This window comes from Gavialis gangeticus, unplaced genomic scaffold, assembly GCF_001723915.1.
Source record: "Gavialis gangeticus isolate Ggan-Ray unplaced genomic scaffold, GavGan_comp1, whole genome shotgun sequence".
Taxonomy (NCBI): domain Eukaryota; kingdom Metazoa; phylum Chordata; order Crocodylia; family Gavialidae; genus Gavialis; species Gavialis gangeticus.
In genome coordinates, this window is record NW_017728996.1 from 40,440,442 (window position 1) to 40,446,750 (window position 6,309).

At 45.2% G+C, this 6,309-nt stretch overlaps 1 protein-coding gene across 1 annotated transcript in view; it reads left to right on the plus strand.

Annotated features, from left to right (window-relative positions):
- Positions 1-5,480, plus strand: part of FOXB1 (forkhead box B1) — a 6,465-nt gene extending 985 nt beyond the window's left edge. The window contains exon 2 of the mRNA XM_019503832.1: positions 5,385-5,480. Coding sequence (XP_019359377.1) covers positions 5,385-5,480 — 96 coding nt within the window. The remainder of the gene's footprint in view (positions 1-5,384) is intronic.
- Positions 5,481-6,309: the final 829 nt, after the last annotated feature.

Below are 6,309 nucleotides of genomic sequence, written 5' to 3' on the forward strand. Positions count from 1 at the left end.
CGGCGCTCGGCACGTCGTGGCCGGGCCGGGCCGGGCCGGGCCGGGCCGTGAGTACGCGCCGGCGGCTATTTATTTGCCGGGCCGAGGACAGCAGCCGCCCGCGGGCCCGGTCGGTCCACGCGCTTGTGAATAGGAATGCGAGCCCCCGTGCCATGCACTTTGCTTTGCCCCCGCCCCCGTAGCTGTAGGTCGTCTGCTGGAAACCGAACGGGTCTTCTCGTGTGAACTGCTTAAGTTAAGAGCCCCCCGGGGCCGGCGTAGCGGCGCCGGGGCCGTAAAGAAACCCCTTGTTGCCTCCCTCCCCTGTACAGAGCCAGCATGAGCGGCCCGTGCCCCTGTGCTTGTCCCCAGCATGCGTGTGTTAAGACGAGGGCGAAGGAGAGCAGATGTCCACGTTAAATTATGAACCGAGGCGTCCAGATCCTATTTTCTCATTAAAATCTGTAAATTCCCATTGACTTTCCGGTTCCTCTTTCCGACCCGCTGGGCCACAGCTCCCAGCCAAACGCGTGTCTCCCCCCGCCCCGGCCGCAGCCGCCCGCCTTGCTCCGCGGGGCAAGGAAACCTTCCTGAGCACCCCGCGCAGGCAAGACGGCGGCTGCCTCCCGGGCTCGGGCTCACCTGCAAGTAGGAATCACGGATGATGCCATGTGTACACGTCCCCTGCTAGGACAGGCAGCGACGCGGAGATGCCTAAACTTGCATGTCCCGCATCGCGGATTTTACCGCTCCACGCGCGCACACGCGCTCCGGCTGTGCCCGCACCGTGCGCGCACACGCGCCTTCTCTGGACTAACTAGAAAAACTCACTAAACGTTTGCCAGAGAGCGAGTTGCAGACAAAGATTTTTTAAAAAGGCTTTAGAGGACTAACTGCTACAGACGGGTAAAGGACCTGGATGGGTTTGTTTGGTTTTAAATCAAGGGGCAGGGGAAAAATCTTAACTAGGAAACCCGGCATTCTCCTTCACTCCGAGATCAACCTCTCCGAGCATTTTAATTACTTCAGCTACTTTCCCCCCGAATTGACTAGACTCCTTAAAAGCCCACCCCCGTTTCAACCTAGACCACACAACATTTTACCCCTGTAACTGCACGTCCACAGATGATCATTTTAAACCGGTAAGACCGAGGCAGTTACACCGCAAGCTGGATTTTTAGGCGGTCTCTTTTTCACTTCTAAGGGTTTTGCAAAGACTCCGCCGAGCTCCTGCGGACCCCTCACTCCCACGGAGGAGATAACCTGGTGAAGCGAGAATGCGGGGCTTCCAGATGTGCTTGTTCAAATAAGGAGATACTTAAATTCTTATTAAAAAGCAAACGACGCTGTACGCTACTGAGCCTGCAGGATGCAATCCTGCCATGTACATGACTGCAAAGAGGTGAACTTCGGTACATCTGAACGCGGGTGTAGAGGGTTCAGAAACAGCAAGCACCAGCCCCATCTTAAATACAGGACAGGTGCTTGCAAAAAGTTATAGATTAGTGTTGAGGGTAATCAATCCGGTTGCAACCTTTTTTTTTTAAAGAACAGATCCCACTCACAGAAAAAAAAGGTGGAAAATACATGAATCACTAGAGCTGATTAAAATGCATGAAGCTGCTAAAGCTTGTCAGATGGGGGACAACTGAACTCATTCATCAAGTCCAACCCACGATTATATCAACACGATCAGCTAAAGAAAGCATTCAAAACTTATCGCCAGATCAATGGGCACAAAACTCGACAAACTTTTCCTAAACAAGCGATGACCTACATTTTCATCCGACGAGTTATTTTTCTGTTTGCCTTGGGTGCCCCTTCCTCGCCCCCCTCCCCCAAACCCCAGAGCCAGAACAAATCCCCCAAGATGAGATGAGGAGCCGGGGCTGCACCTCCCCACACTTGCAGGGGGTCTTCTGAACTAAATAGCAATCACTTGAAATTGGGAAAGATCAGGAACAAATCATTCTGCTTAGAAGCGTGGTAACTGCTCCACAGAGAGCCCGACTGTAAAGTAGGAATCGCAGTTTAACCTTGTCGGTAGCACGATTTTCTTCTGGTTTGAAATGCAGCTTGTACAGGGGGAACCCGAGCGCTGTGTGTCCGCACATGCCCGAGCCGGCAGCAGGGCGAGCAGGAGGAGGAGGGCTGGCGAGGGGCTTTTCACGGGACACTTGCAAGGCTCCCCCTGCCCCTCACCTCGGCAAAGCTCAGATGCTGATTTCAGACGCATACAAACAAATAGGCGATTCAAAGCGGCGCTGGAATTTACTGCTTTGTCTTGTTAAAGCTCTAATGGCTCAAGTCCAAAGTCAATAAACAAAGATCTGATATAAACCGGCAAAAAAAGGGGGGGGGGGAATGAAACAGCCACAGGTTACCAAGCTGAAATCGTCTTTGGGTCGAAGTTGTTTTGCAATTATTCTTGCCACTGATGCTTTTTTTTTTTTTTTTTTTTTTTAACTAAGCCGATCTGATGTAAGGGGACAGATAATTTTAGACAGAAAGCTCTTTTCTTTGGAAGAATGTATTCCAGCTCCAGCGATTAAGGTAAGGCAGCAAAGCCAGTCGTGCTTAGCCAAGCCAACAGAACCGAGCCCCGCGCTGAAAGGAGCTGGGCTTCTTCCGACAGCGAAGACTCATTCTTTGTCCCCCACTTTTCCATCCCACTTTTCAAGTCTGGACGCTTTCGCAGTTTGCGGGGAGGACTAATCCTGCCAGGTCCAGAGCAGAGCAGCTCAGAGATCGCTGGGAGGGAATTCTGCACGCAAACCCCTCCTTTTAAAAAGTGTCCCTGAGCGCGGTGTTATCTTTAAATCTTAATATAAATGTCACTTCGCGTTTTCTTTTAAACAACAACAACAACAAAAAACAGGCTGTGAAGCCTTGGAGGGGCTGTATTTGTTTCTTTTAAACTAACAACAAATTATCTAATTAATATGTTTCAATTACAGCATGAAAAAGAGAGGCTTTGGACCGCCTGCAGTGGGTTTACAATAGCCCCAGAGCCCACTATAGGAATGTACAATAACTTCACATCTGTTTCTTTATTTCCCACTTTTCGAGTCTAAAACTCCTCTCGAGATCACTTCAAACCATGGTCCGAGTTATGAAATATGTCCCTCTGCCAGGAAAAAAAAAAGGAAAGGAAGGGGGGGGGAGGGACAAAACTTTGCAGATCGAGCCTTCATTTGCAAGCTAGAAAGTGAAAGCCCCATTGAAGAGCATTAAACAAATATATTAGAATTCTGTCACTTTATGCAATTGAGTAGATCAAATAAAGGGTCCCAGGCCACTTCATTCACTCTCATTCACTTGAATAGAAAATGCAAAGAATAGCAAACCTAGACTGGGCCACCGATGTAGATTTAGCCCTTTTTTTCTGAGAGACAAAAAGGCTGAATTTTCACAAACACATTGCTGACTCGGGGACTAGGAAACCAGCACTGGAACCCCTCGGGAATTTACATTCATTTTATCTTCCTCTCCCTCTCTTTCGGGGTCTGTTTGCACTACAGTGCGAGTTGCATTGGCATTCCCTACTTGAAAAAAAAAAGCTCCGGATTTCCAGGCAGGATTTATCGTGCCGAGCTCTCATACAGTTTTGGAGCTAATACTTGTATTTAAAAAGAGACGGGGGGGGGGAATCAACCCTTGGTCAAAAGCTGATTAAATGTGTTCTGAGAAATGTAGCAGTTTCATTAGGAGCCTGGGCAATATTTTATGTCTGGAGCTCCACATCTGATGACTTTTTTTACTTAGTTGGGGATACTTCTTCTAATATGTGCATCTATATGCACATATGTACAGACTCTGTACATATTCTCCGCTCCATTGGCTAACTTAAGTTTTTAACTTTACTGCTTCTTCATTCATCAACTTTGAGATTTGGACAGTTTTCCTAAAACTGTACAATGCAAAAGAAAACAAGCAAACACGAAATCCTCTGACTTTGGTCTCCCGTAGCTTGGATTTAAAAGTGGGTAGTTCCACTAGCATTAATTACATTACTCCCGATTTACAGCAAGCACCCAAGTTTTAGGTTTTTACCTATTATATTATTCATGTAGCTGCCCTTGCAGGAGCTTGTAAGGGAAAGGATTGTGTTGTTCATGCTTTAAAATCGGAACTGGTCATATACCTGCAACACACTGTGCGAAAATTAAGCAAGGCGGCTAAGGCTTAACTAACTGCAGGTGTGACTTGTTTCAAAAGTAACATCTACATTCAAGTCGTATGACAGGAGGTCTGGTGTTTGGAGATTTTTGGTACTTTCTGAACAGACGTTGGCTTTTGTTTGTTTGCAGTGTATCTTTTGAGAGAATATTTAATTTTAAATACAGGCAAAAGTTGCTTTATTTTATTCTTCCTGAATTGTATTCTACCTTTTCTTATGCAAACGGAGACAGGATCCGACAGAGGTATTTACAATTCTGACAGAAGTTGGGTTTCTCAACAACCATCATGCTATAGTTAAGCACCTCGAGGTTTTTAATTCCAAATGAGGAATCCATGAACTATGAATTCATTAGGGGGGACAAAATGCAGGATACTGTAAAATTATTTCATGCACCTTTCGATTTCCTCAGTCTGCAGAAAAACAAAGACCAACCAACTACATCAGAGAACAGGAAAGCCGCAGTTGCTTTTTTCTCAAAGTAACACTGATTATTAATAAAAATATATTTTACAGTCTAAAAGATTACTAAGGAATGCCAGGCATAGATTATTTGATTCTGCTTCCTGTTTTACAGCACAATTTTATTTTCAATTTATTTTCAACGAAGTGTCTTTTGCCAGGTGCTTTAACAACCATGGAGCATGAACAGGGTTTTGAGTTTAGCTCCCCAACACTTACACCCAAGACCAGATGTTTCTGCTTTGCTGCTCACGCAGCTGGGGAAAAGCATTGGCAGAGAACACACAAGTGTTTAAAAGGTTAACACATATCTCCTTTATCGGCACTGCTAAATAAAGGATCTTAATTTTGTGCCATTTAGAAGAGCCTTGGTATTTATTAAGTGGTAACTAGAGTATTTTGCATTAATTAGAGCAGCTCCTTAGAGAGACATTACAGCCAAGAATAATTTTACACCACAGGAGAACTGTAAGCACTTTAAGTTCCCCCCCCCCCCACAACTGAAATTGCTACAGACAGCAACAAAACACAGGCACCACTGGGCTTATTTGTAAATATTAATTTATAAGCTTTTTTCAAGCATGCAATCAGAAACAATCACACTTATGCCTTGCATTTGGCTGCACGGGAAGCTGATGGGTGCCCAAATAAGGAAGGATCAGGATCATGTTTTGGGTTCACTCTTGCTCCCAGTGATGATATGGCAAACTCCCAACAACATCAATGTCATCACATTCCTTGACACTCCTCATTTTCAAATTAGGATGATAAATCTAGAGCCTATCACAACATTAACCCAGGAACTCCAGACAATATGATGTCACTTGATTCCTACAACCGTTCCCACTGGCAGCTGTAGGATTACTTGTGCAAGTTTATAAGGCTTTGGCTCTTCTGCCATAATCTGGATATTAAGCAGCCCACAGCAGTAGGCAATTTTTTGGCAAAATGTCACTGCAGCTCTGATTAACTTGATACAGATAAATTTTCGACTCGGGGAAAAATAGGATGAATGCCAAGATTTTGGGCAAGATCCCTTCCTAGTACAAAGGGACAGAAAAGGCTGAAGAGACTCAAAATAATCAACTTCCTATAAATTAATCCATATGTTACCCCTCAGATCAGGACAAACGTGGATACAGCATTAGACATGATGTGAAGAACCCAAATATTACACAGACAGTCAATTCTGTAGCAGGGCACTGTGGTAAATGGAAACAATCAGGGAGCTTTTCAGAGAGGGGAAGGCCATCCACCAAGGGTGCTTGTATGCTCCCACAGCTGCTATCTTTTACCAGATCTTTCTGTCAGTGCCTAATCAATTCTGGGCAGTATAATATTACCTCATAGTAAATTATGGTTTGGTTTGGCGTGACTTCTTCCACATTTCTCCCTTTCCTGTTCTTTGCATTTCTATTATGGAAGTTCCTCTTGGAGACCCACTCCATCTACACAAAAAGCCTGAATAATGCAACTATGCCATGGACTCTTGAGGAGTGAAGAAATGAAATGAAATGACAAATTCCATGCTATGGCCAGTAAGCAAAACTATTGCCTAGACCCTTGCACATGTTTTTCTGCCTTATAGGTTGGAAGTTGAAGCTGGAGTTCCTCCATGGCCATTATGCAGTGTTGGAAGCATTGGATCAGCATAAACATGCATGGTTCTTCCCCATGTATTTGACTAT